The sequence below is a fragment of the Bidens hawaiensis genome, unplaced genomic scaffold (assembly GCF_021521415.1).
Source record: "Bidens hawaiensis isolate Kalapana, Puna unplaced genomic scaffold, B.hawaiensis_p1.1 tig00041138_1, whole genome shotgun sequence".
NCBI lineage: Eukaryota > Viridiplantae > Streptophyta > Magnoliopsida > Asterales > Asteraceae > Bidens > Bidens hawaiensis.
The window spans coordinates 58,913-71,387 of NW_027497271.1; the positions used below are offsets into that span (position 1 = coordinate 58,913).

Consider the following 12,475-nt stretch of genomic DNA (forward strand, 5'->3'; position numbering starts at 1 on the left):
TGGTACTTAAGGGTATTTGGGTCTTTTGGTACCCTACCTCTATACGATCGCAAATTCAACTTATCATATCAATAATATTCATTCATTTTCCTTTTAGTTGGCTTTGATTCGTTTGATTATCAAATGAATTTCAATTTAGGTTTAAGCTTGGATATTTGGACTCCTCTTTATCAAATGAACTTCAATTTGGACTTGGGGTCGTTTAAGCTCGCCCGATGCTTGCCTTTTGGAAGCCGGTCTCGAGTAGCTCACGATTGCTCCACTTAGCATACCTCAATTTTACAACATGAACTCACACAAGTAAAAAAACTATAAAAATATGGATACATGTTATATATTATAGAACTGAAAATTTGGTACAATACATACATCACAAGTTATACTAACATTCTGAGTCTGTCACTCTCCATAGTCCCTTTCTTCTTCCTGTACACAACACGTTACCGCCCGTTTCTCCAAAACCTTGAAACATTCGGTTTTTTATTATTTCTTTGATCGTTTATTGTCAGAAGCCAACGAGGGCGAAACTGGAAACTCAATCAGAATAATAAAAGAAGCTCTCTCGGCCTCCCGAAGATACTGCACAGTTCCGTTCATAATCTTAACAAGCTTTTGACTTATATAAAGCCCAAGACCTTCTTTCGTGACGCTTCGGTTAAGATGAAACATATCATGAACCAACTTCTCAGGAATCCCGGGTGACGGATGGGTAATTCTGTCATTTCACAACAACTTTTAGTGTCAAATCATTATCTTTATATTACTTGGTTATTTCTATGATACATATAAGAATAGTTATTTATCATGTAGTTATATACTTACTATATCAAATAAAAGTTATCAAGCACGAGTAAAAATAAGATTAATCACCTGAATTCGATATGTGCGACTTGTACTTTTGCCCCGATACATTCCATTTTGTGTGTCACACGGAAAATAACTGAAGACCCTTCAAAATAGGGAGTGAAACTGAGAGCATTTGATAAGAAATCCGAAAGTACCTGCTGAACCCTTAAATTATCACCGAATACAGATAAAGACAAAACTTGTTCGGGCGCATCAAAAACGACCTCCACTTTCCGCTCACGGCTTAAACGTGCGACCTGGTTCATAACCACTTCTAACGACTCCCCGAGTTTAAACTCGGCACATTTCATTTCCATATAACTGAAACAAATATCAAATATTACATAATCAAATTCCAATGTTTTTCTAACAAAAGGCGAACGTGCAGTGGTGTTTACATCAAAAAAAGGCGAACGGGCAACAAGTTGCACCGTTATCTCCTTTTGGATAGCAAAACCAAGTCTTTTAAATTATGATTATTTTATAAAACCCTACCATTGTTCGATGCTTTCGACATCAGAATCGTCAACAATTTGTGCTAATTGTTCTCTACATAAGTAGCTCTTACGTAAATTATGCCTCTGTTCTTCACACAACTCGAGTGAATCTAATAAATCCTCAATAAACTTAATCCCATTTAAACCATTTTTAAGTTCATGCCTCAAATATGACACTTTTGTAAGGCTATTTAACGCCGCCTGCTCAGACATACGTTGGACCAACATCGCGTGCTGAAGCTCGGAACTCGACACGTGCAAAAAACACAAAACCCCGGTAATTGTTCCATCTTTATTTACCCTTTTGTTAGCCGAAAGTAACGCCTCGATATATTTGCCCTTTTGATCAAAAAACCCGAAAGGTAATTTATCCGAATCCAATCCGGTCATCACCTCATTTATTAGTATTCTAAGACGGGTCAACATGTTATCTTTGACCCGACACCCGAAATTACCAATGGTAAAAACTTCGCCTAGAAGTATCTTATTATTGGCTTCTTCCCGTGTGAGACCGGTTAGTTTTACCATGGCATCATTCCACTCAAAGCACTTACCAAATTCGTCCATCATGAAAATCGGCGGGATAAGTGGACACGGGTTACAGACAATGCTAGCGTAATCGCCTTTGACTTTTGTGTATTTATCTATGATAACTTTTTGAGCCGTTAGATCTTGTCCGATGAAGCATACCCCAACTATTGTGTTGTTTAGATCGCGGCTACAGCACACGTTTGTAACAAGAGTTATATGGTTATTTGCTTCTAGGCTACCAAAACATCTAAGATTGATTTCAACGTTTTTCTCCTCAATTCCTGTCATTTAATACAATACATCAATTAAGATCGGCTATGTATTAAAACCAATGTTTTCATAACCGGATCAGACTCGTTGGTCAGACCGGGAATGGACATGGAGGCGCAACTAGCGAGCCCGTAGTGTGTCCGGTTAAATGACCGGTTCGATTTTCAGAGCATTATTAACACTATTATAGAGCCACCCTAAATATCTAACTATGTCACTTATCGCAATTTCAACCAAAAACATGTCAAATGACAAATACTATCTTGACTTTTTTATTAATTCAAACTATCTCATTATGTAAACATACTGCATATTGATACTGTTAATAAAAACGTAAGGGCATTTTCGTCATTTGGCATGTTTTTAAGTCGAAATTGATATGAATGACATAAGATGCATACTCGAGTTGCCTATCTGATAATCTTAACCCAAATCCCAAACAGCTCCATAATTCCTTTCAAAACTATCATCAAAACACCTCCTATACAAACAAACAACAAGAAATAAGAAAGTAAGAACAGAAAAGATTAACCTTGTAAAGCAGAGGAAAGCATGACTTTGACTTTCTCAACCGAATCATCAACAACCAAACTAACTAGCGGGACACCAACCGCTTGATCCAAAACCAACCCGGTAATCTCGGCTATCTTATCATTCCAACCACTGACATTCCCAACCCCATCAACTGCAAATACAGGTACTGAAGCAGTCTCAATCAACCTAACCATTTCATTAGCCACAACCCGTAACTCATCAACCCGTTGCACCCTCATATCAACACCCGAAACACTCACAATCTTTTTATCATCATCACGGGCCGCCACGTCATCATTTTGCAAAGACTCTCTTAATATCAACTGCAAAGAATGAATAGCATCCATCTCCACATCTTCCCATGGTAAACTCCGGTTTTTAACCACTTCCAAGAACGCATTAAACGAAGACCGCGGATGCATTTTTCTCGCATCATCTTTATCATCCGGTTCGTGTTTCGCCCCACTCCATTTAATCTCTTTTGCGGTGTGGGACCGGAACCAAAACAAAAAATCTTTCGAACTAATCTTAACCGCCGCCATACCACAAACCGCTTGCCCAAGAGCTGACGCGTTCGGGTACCCCGCGTCTATTAAACTATCCGAACTCAAACCCGTACTCCCACTATGTTCTTCTAGAAGCCAACTCACGATATCCTTGATCTGTGACTCAGTTGGCGTCACACCAAGTAACCAAAACTTGTTTTTATAATACAAAGCCGCCCCGTCACAACTAACAAGATCCATCACGTTAGGCGATTGTGTCATGATCCCGACTGGTGTGTCTCTTAACAGCATATCGCAAAGAACCGATTGCGTTTTGAGAATATGTTTCTCTTGGAGCTGACTATTCAACTCGACTTCTTTGTTTACCTGAACACCGAAAACTTGAATCAAAAACTCACACGCGTATCTTAATGGAAACGGTACAAACCGAGGACTCGAATGATGACAAACAACCAAACCCCATAATATCTTCCCTTTGTGTTTATGTTGAATATTAACCCCACTTTGATATTCAGTATCATCATTATTATTATCATCATCATCATTGATGGTTACCGACATCACAAACGACGCGATCGAACCCATATTCGCCATGTACTGCGCGTGACACCCGTGTGGGGCTCTCAAACCCGACCCAGAAAGATTCATCGGCCGAGATAAGTCCTCGGTTTGCACTACTTTCACAGGCCGGGCTAAACAATCACAAATCATTCTAACTTTATTCTTCATAAACAAAAACCTCGAAGCTTGCGGGACATCAGTTGCAGGGTAATGCAACCCAAGATACGGGTCCATATCCGGCTTCCGACACTCCGCAATAACCTCACCATGCTCATCCTCATGAAACTTATACACCATAACCCGATCATAACCCGTTAACTCCCTCACTTCCTTAACCAACACATCACATAACCGCAATATATTCCCACTTTGTAACGACTGTATCCGCGCAATGGCTTTCGCAGCGAGCTTATACGACTTCAAAGCCCCAGCTGCGGATACAGGGACATCAGCAGGATTCACAGGCTCTAAATCTATAACCAACCCAATATCATTCCTATGCAAAATGGCGTAAAACGGTTTACCCGAACTCTTACAATGCACTAACAAAGGGTTCAAAATATTAACATCAGGGAAACTAACCGCTTTTTGAATATCCGAAGCGGTTGAAGACCCGAAAAGGGTACGGATATCGGTTTCGAATAAGGATTCGCAGTGTTCGATATTCGGAACCGCGTGTTGGGCTAAGTCCAGCATCTCCGGGGCGTTTTGGCTGTAAGCTAAAAGTTTAAGGGTTTGATTGTGAATTGTGATTAGGCAACCGAAGGGTTGGATTTGGTTTGATGTTTGGATGTTTTGAAGGTAAGCTGATACGGTGGAAGGTGGGATGATGTTGGTGGTTGAATTTGCGGTGATTGAAGTTGTGGAGTAATCGAAGTTGTGTTGGGATAGTTCGAAGTCGTTGAGGAGTTTGGCGTCTATTGGGGTTTGTGAGGTGACACGAGCTTCACGTTTTATTCGGGAAGAAGTACTGGTTTTGGAACCTTTGCTGGTGGATTTGGATGACATTTTTGGAAGAAGTTGTGTTTCTGCAAAGAAGATGATGCCAGTATTTTCTTTTTTATAATAGTGTTCGGGAAAGACCGAGACTCGGAAGGACCTTCTTGGCTTCTTTGCTTAACATAAATGGCGGTTTAGCCAAATTGTTATTTGGGTCGGATGGATCACTGTTTTGTAACTGAAGTTTTAATCGGGTCTATACTGGCTTTAGAGTTTATCTTGTGTGTGGTTCTGAGAAATTTTACCGCTGGCTGTCAGTTGACAATTGTTGTATCGCCGCAATAGCATAACTTTTTGACGTGACAAATGGTTTGGATGAAGCACTTAATTCAATAGATAAAACATAACAAACAATTTTTTTTATTAATTGACCTCGTTTGCTTAGTAAATAGTTTTTTTCTTTCCTTTTTTAACGACCATTTAAAGCACCAACAAGCTAGTGACGTATATTGCCTATAGAAGAAAACCTATCATAAATGAGAAAACTCTCTAATCCAGCCTGAAACCCTCTATTTTATGTCATAGGTTTGCTTAACAAATTATTGTAAGTTAAACTCCAATCTCTTTATTATTTCTAATACACTATGCATAATTGTATTACGTGATTCTCGCAATTTCAAACATTTAAAAATTTTAAGAATTCGGGTTTTCTTTTAGGAACTCACTACTTGAATTCATGCCAACAATAAAAACTAGAAAAAGAATACCACAAACTATTTCATTGGAAACATCACCGCCGATCACCGATAACTTTATTATATTCTTTAAGTCGTATCCTGCCTACCAAACAACAAAAAGTATTGATTCATTTGATTCTCACATAATAATAACTAAACAAAACAATGAAATAATAATGATTCATTTTATTGACTTATCAACTCCATCTCCTCATCTATTCCTATGTTTCATTAACTAATATAATATTTTAGTTATGAAAATAGCAGCTACAATTTTAACATTTATCTTAAAAACGTATAAATAAACTTTCAATTAAATGCTAAGCACCGGCCTACAATCAAGACATGCCGGCCCCACCACCTTCCGTTCAAGAACAACAAGACTAGTAGTTTTCAAAAGGAGCAAATTCAACAAGTTGGACTTATTAAAGGGACTGTTTATGTAACCCGTTCAAGATTCTCGTGAGACTTCAATCCAGCATAAAAGTCACATTATCATCCAGCCGTCCATACTCCTCTACCCCACTCACCAATCCAACGGCTCCCGTAACTCCACATCACCTTTTCCTTATCATGAAACAAACAGCTCTCATTCCACCACGTGTCACTCTCGATGCATTATTACTCTAAACCAATCCAACGACTCTCTTTCTCCAAATCACCCACCCAATCCATCCTTCTCGCACACTCCTGATTACTCCGGCCAACTCATCTCCGCCGTCGGTTATTATAATAATAATAATTATTATTATTATTACAATTTCGCGCCAAATAATTAAAAAACCTCATGGCGGATTCCGATAACGAGTCAGGCGGACACAACGCCGGCGGGGAGTTATCGGCGAGAGAGCCGGACAGGTTCCTGCCGATCGCTAACGTGAGCCGGATAATGAAGAAGGCGTTGCCGGCGAACGCGAAGATATCCAAGGACGCGAAGGAGACGGTGCAGGAGTGCGTGTCGGAGTTCATCAGCTTCATCACCGGAGAAGCTTCCGACAAGTGCCAACGGGAGAAGCGGAAGACGATCAACGGTGACGATTTGCTCTGGGCGATGACGACATTAGGGTTTGAAGAGTACGTGGAGCCGTTGAAGATTTATTTGGCCAAGTATAGAGAAATGGAAGGCGAGAAGACAATCGGAAGACAAGGTGAGAAGGACGGCTCGTCCGGTGCGGATTCCGGCGGGTATAACGGCGGCGGCGGTGGGATGTATGGAGGGTTGGGGAATAATATGATGATGGGGCGGGCCCACCAGCAGATGTATAATTCGGGTTCGTATCAGCAAATGGGGTTAGGGTTAGGGAGTCCGAAAAGCGGAGCTCCCAGTACCAAACCTAGATAGGTGGTGGTGTTATAAAAAGTATAAAAAAAAAATAAACTTATTTGTAAGTGTTTATTTATTTGATATATTTTTGATCAGCTGATTAATTATAATTATAATTAACCTGTGGAAAATTTTTAATATAATTTGAACGTTTGTTTTTTTTTATTTTGATTGTATAGTGATCAATGTATTATTGTATTTTATTGACTGTTTATAAATCGCAGAATATGATGTTTGGAAACAAGTTTGCAAACCTACATGGGTAGTTTGCTAATGGCTAAATACCCACTTTTGTCTTTAGAAAGATCCGAAGAGTTAACACACATGACACACTACTTTGTGAGTGACAACTACTATAGGCTCTAAATAGTTTTAGTGAAATGGTTTTGTCTTTAAGCATAATATTTAAAAATGTTTTCTAAATAACAATTATCTTTAGTTTAACCTTTTAAATTTTGCATATTTAGTCCTTTATGGAAACTCTTGACTTTATTTCAGATTTTTTTGGTCACTTTTCTAACCATCCCTAGCTATTGCTAAACCTTGCAATGCGTCTTTATTCATCCCTAACAAGGTGATAATGTGATATAAGTAATAAAGTAGCATTTACAAGAGGATTGAAGATTGGACACAAAGTGTGGCTAGGGATGGCTATTTTGATAGGGTGTTTTCATGTCGTAATGAAGGTGCAAGCTGGAGTTTCGACAAGTACCAAGCCCTCCCTTATAGCACATTGTATCATCCTTCACATACACTAGGCTTCAAATAAATTGTATAATGAAGACCACTAACATCTATCGGTGAATGGGCACATACTAGACCACCACCTGGTTGTTATGTTGAAGGTAAAAAACCCCATGCTCATACTTCTTACTTCAACCAGATAAAATATAAGTATGCGACTATTTTTACGTCACTCATCCGCCTTTATTGTATATTATGTGACTTCAATGCTGGTCCATGCTATTTTATATGGGCATTTTCTAGAATATTATGTGATATTCATTGATATCATATCTTGGTCATGTTATCTTTTAGATAGTTATTTTGAGTCTTTTTATTTGTGAGCATATTAATTATACGTATAAAACATGTAGTAAATGCATATTTAGGAAGCCATCACTCTAAAAGTTGCTCGTGTAATGATTTCGGGGATAAATAAATCCATGTACACATAACTACATAAGTGATCATGAAACTATCCATCGTCTTCAAAAGTCAAAACTCATGTAAAGATGCATGATAGAATGTAAATTACATGACTAACAAATTAGTCAAATACTAAAATCAAATACAAGATGGACAAGATAAAATGCAAGATTGAAAAAGTTAAAAATCAAAAAGTCAACCGCAATATAGACCAACAGCGTGCACAAAATGGACAGGGTGAATTACAAAGTCGACGAATTTTATTACAAGGTACCAAGATTTAAATACAAAACCAAGAACATCAAAATACAACATAATCAATGCCAGATCAACAAGTCAATACAAGATGCAAGGCATTGAAGATAAATGACATATATTGGTATACAAATTCAACTTTTGTAAAGTGATTAATCCTCTTACGACTTTAGACTAAACAAATCAAAAGTTTATAAAATTCCATTATAAGGAATCTTCCATCACACTTTCATGGGGAAAAAAAAACATTTAGATTTTAGAAAATTATCTTTTTTTTTTGTCACCACCATGTTTAAAATGTGCAAATAGCTACTTCTGAGGAGTCACTTCTTAAGTGGAAATATGGTTTAAGATGTTTGTATATTGCAAATTTGCCTTCACTTTTGTGGTTATTTTGTTTTTCTTTAAATCTAACACTAGATCAAATTTAGCATTACCTCTTATAAAGAATAAAGATCAATAACCCACATATTCTAATGTGATCTTTACTTTATTCCATGTTTCATGGAAGATCATAACTTTTGACAAACTTTCTTTCAGAAGTGAATTATGTTTTTTTTAAAAGAAGAAGAAAGTGTGGAACCATCAACATCCTCTAGTCGTCAAGTTTAAGCCATTGTTGGCAAAATATAAAATCTCAAACCAAGCTTTTGTGAAGAGGGGTACTTTTGTCCCAATAACATCCCAATTAGAAGTAATTTGTTAAACCAATATAAACATAATAAGTCTTTTCTACCACTTAAATTTCTTTGAAGTTTGATCTTTTCCTTTTTCTTAATTATCGACCTAGAAACTACATTGCAAACATTTTATACAATAAGTGAATACATAGGCAGAAATATAACTTTTTAAACCATTTTCACTTCTTGATGAGGTTCGAATTTTTTTTAATCAAATCATGAGGTATATTTTGTGAATAGGAGACTATTAGGAGTCTTGAGCTTTCTAAGCACTTTATTTAATGATCCATATCTTAGCCTAAAGAAATACAGTTGTTAAACTTGTAGCATATGGATCAATTTGATCAATTTGGGCCCTTATTAAAGTTGGGCTAAATATTTATCTTCTAAAAGTTTTCAGATGAAGTATAGTGTTTAACCTGTAGTATATGAATCAATTTGGGCCATTCTTAAAGTTGGGCCGATAAATATCTTCTAAAAATTTTCAAATCATGAAGACATGAACACGAAGTTTAGAAATTTTACTATGTCAACATTTCATGATTTTCATCTACATTTATTTAAGTGAATTACAAAATGGCATTGTTAATGGATTATAAAACAATTAATAACTTAATTTAATTGAAAGGTTAAATTATACAGTTATAATATAACCCTACTGGCCTAAGCATGCTAACTTTAAGGGTGGCCTCGCGATGGGTTGGCCTCACCGGGAGCACCTCCTAGGCATTGTCAGTCCCAAAAGAGATGCACCCAAAATGGGGTAGTCACGCCGAACATCCCAAACCATTTTAATGGTAATTATTAACGGAGAATGAAGATAATCAAGGGGTTTACAACCAGATTCGGTGGTGGTGCAACATTTTTTTGGCTGACCATGGTTGATCTATGGAGGCACACCCGGAACTCCGGAAGATAGAGATGTTGGGATGAGTTTATTAATAATCATACGTCTATATTTTATCAATCCATAACAAAAATGTTGTTTTTATGTTTTATTGGTGCGGTGACAATGAATGTGTGAAAGATAACATGATGAATATGAAATTGTGTTCGATATGATATGTTTAATAACTACATCCACCTTTAAATTCGTCTAAATATGAAAATTTTGATAATTTAACAAAGAATACCAATATTTTGTTGGATGTAGGACGCCCCAACAAATTCAAATAAATAAAAACACAATTTGATTGCTAAGATCCAAAACAGATATATAATATAATTGTTTTAGTTGGAAAACATGTCTCTTAGTTGACCACTTATGTGTATAATTTTATGGATCATAGTTGTAATTGGCATCTTTATACGGCGGACAACGGTGGCATAAGCCCACCGACAGTCCAACACCCCACGTCTTTTTTTGAAATTGCCCCTCAACTAATGTATATTTAACCAATTACACTTTAACTAAGGATATGACAGCAAAATTAAAATATCATGTACAAAATAGTTAAAAACATTATTTTGTTACGACTTGACGAGCTTCACTCACAATTTTTACATTATAAGTTTGAGAGAGTTTACCGTGAACCAATTAGGATACTTAGAATTTAACATTTGTCTCATTCAAGAGTTAATTTCATGAGTTATAAAATTTTACTTTTTTACGTGAAAGTATGCCATCGTTGTAGATTCTTACACTTTCTCCTCTCTCTTCTCTTCCCGCGGTAGATATTCATGATGGTATAGTAATGGATTATTGTATAATTAAGATGTTCAACAGTCTAGAGGCTAGTAATAAAATATAATTAAGATAGAAAGGGGATGTGTTCGATGAAAGAACAAATGTGGGAGGTTTTGATATTGACAATAACGTAACAGTGATCGAATGTCTTAGAAAGTGCAATCATTGATTCACATATACTTTAATGATTACATATTCCTTGTTTATCTGATTTAAATCCACAACTCCTCTATTTCAACGTCTAAGTTTTTAAAAACTTTGTCTTTATTAATAGACTACCAACTCTGTTGCTTAAATGCATTTCTATCTAAATTATAGAATCTATGTTTACACATCGATCATCTCCTCTAATTATGAAAACATTCTTTGGACTAATGCATGCTAAGGGCTTAGATAAATCAATATCACTTAACAATAACAAAACAAATTTAAAGCAATTTTTTTAATAATTTATAAAATGTTAATTTTAAGTCTTAAAAGAGTTTATGGTGCTAGAGTAACTTGCATATATTTTTTTAACATAAAGTGACAGAAAAGTAATAATAATGATTTAGTGGTAGTCTAAACTAGAGGTGCACAAACCGGTTTTTTTTAAAAAACCGGTTCGGTTATTAACCGGACCGGTTTTTTTTGGCCCGGAAAAAAACCGGTTCGGTTAATAACCGGTTTTTTGCTGTCAAAACCCTAACCGGTCTAACCGGTTAGGACCGGTTTAGAAACCGGTTAGAACCGGTTAATAAACCGGTTTTTTTTATTAACCGGTTTTTTTATTAACCGTTTTTTTTTTTTTTTTTTTTTAAATTTCGCGGTTTCAAATACGAATATTTGTTTTTTATATTTTGTACTTAATGAAGACCATTATTTTTTCACAGTATAAACAAACCGGTAACTACAAGGCAAAACGGTAACTACAAGGCAAAACGGACTGACCGAAGCCATTCTTTGCTTTCGTACGTAAACACCGCTCCTTGATTCGTCATCTCCGGCTGCGAACTACTTCCCGATTCGTCCTTCAAGCCCTTGCAAAAGGGCCTTTGTACATGCGCTTTTAAAGTGGAGTTTGCATCTTTGCCATAAAACTTCAAACAATGTTTGTATCGAGCTTTTTGGCTACCGTTAGACATTTCGCATAGGTCGAAATGTTGCCAAACATCATGCTTTCGTTTCGTGGGGATGACCCGAACGACCGTTTCTCCCGTGTTCGAGGCACCCATGTTGACGGATGAAGCAGCACTTTGGGAGGCCATGATAATCGACTACGAAATAAGAGTGGTATACTCGAGTATGAAATAAACGACTACGAAATAAGAGCGTATGGAGTGGTAATGTGGTATAATTGAGCGTGAGATAACAAAATAATCGCGTATGAAATAACAAAATAATCGCGTATGAAATAAACGTTTAGAGCGTTTGGAGTTGTATAATCGAGTGTGATCTAACCAATACCCAACCTAAACTATATATAGATGTTTGTGGGGGTAAAATGGTAAAAAAAAAAACGGTCCAAAAACAAAAAAAACGGGCATATAGCCGTTATAAACCGGTTTTTTTATAAACCGGTTAACCGGTTTTTCCATAACCGGTTAAAAAAAAAACCGGTTTTTCCATTAACCGGTTCGTTAACCGGTTTTGGATCTAGAACTTGTAACCGAAAGACGAACCGGCGGTTTTAAACCGGTCAAACCGGTTTTTAAAAAACCGGTTTTCGTAAAAACCGGTTTCCGGTTTAAACCGGTAAACCAACCGGATTTTTTGGCCATCTCTAGTCTAAACTACACTATCATAGCATCACCATCCAAATAATTTTAATACGTAAAAACAAAAACGAAAATGATTAACCAACGGAATAATAAATAAATAATTATAATTAATCATTATATATACATACATACACTTTCAACAAGCAACTCACAGCTCCACCCAAACCAACCACCCAGCCACCGTCGCATCTCCGTCGAA

General features: G+C 36.7%; 1 protein-coding gene and 1 pseudogene across 1 annotated transcript; one reads left to right on the forward strand and one right to left on the reverse strand.

Annotated features, from left to right (window-relative positions):
- Positions 1-345: 345 nt before the first annotated feature.
- Positions 346-4,757, reverse strand: LOC143592656 (phytochrome C-like). The gene is made up of 4 exons (XM_077072525.1): positions 2,677-4,757; positions 1,342-2,155; positions 871-1,167; positions 346-715 (listed from the first exon to the last, which is right to left on the reverse strand). Exons 1-4 carry the CDS (start codon positions 4,751-4,753, stop codon positions 484-486), a joined length of 3,420 nt encoding a protein of 1,139 aa, XP_076928640.1. The 5' UTR covers positions 4,754-4,757; the 3' UTR covers positions 346-483.
- A 1,312-nt stretch (positions 4,758-6,069) lies between these two features.
- Positions 6,070-6,889, forward strand: LOC143592657 (nuclear transcription factor Y subunit B-3 pseudogene; annotated as a pseudogene).
- The last annotated feature ends 5,586 nt before the right edge of the window (positions 6,890-12,475 follow it).